This window comes from Octopus bimaculoides, chromosome 6 (assembly GCF_001194135.2).
Source record: "Octopus bimaculoides isolate UCB-OBI-ISO-001 chromosome 6, ASM119413v2, whole genome shotgun sequence".
NCBI lineage: Eukaryota > Metazoa > Mollusca > Cephalopoda > Octopoda > Octopodidae > Octopus > Octopus bimaculoides.
In genome coordinates, this window is record NC_068986.1 from 94,868,666 (window position 1) to 94,868,959 (window position 294).

At 33.7% G+C, this 294-nt stretch overlaps 1 protein-coding gene across 1 annotated transcript in view; it reads right to left on the bottom strand.

Moving 5' to 3' along the window:
• Positions 1 to 294, bottom strand: part of LOC106877771 (breakpoint cluster region protein) — a 29,093-nt gene that overhangs the window by 8,874 nt on the left and 19,925 nt on the right. The window contains exon 10 of the mRNA XM_052968495.1: positions 86 to 147. Within this exon, the coding sequence (XP_052824455.1) occupies positions 86 to 147 (62 nt within the window). The remainder of the gene's footprint in view (positions 1 to 85; positions 148 to 294) is intronic.

Genomic DNA, 294 nt, shown 5'->3' on the forward strand with positions numbered 1-294 from the left:
GTAAACTTGAACAGATTCTGGAAGTGTTATAAGGTAATGGGGCAAAGAACCTCTTTCTCAAGTCTACAACACTTATGTGTCCTACCTCTTTCTTCTATAAACTTAACACAACTTTCGAGAATTAGAGGAACGTCTCTCTTTTCACGTCTGCAAATATCAAGGATATTAGGATAAGTATAGAGGTACTACGAAGATTATGCATGGATACATACATACATGCATACATATATATGTATACACAAACACACACACACATGTATATACATACATACATACATACATACATACATACAT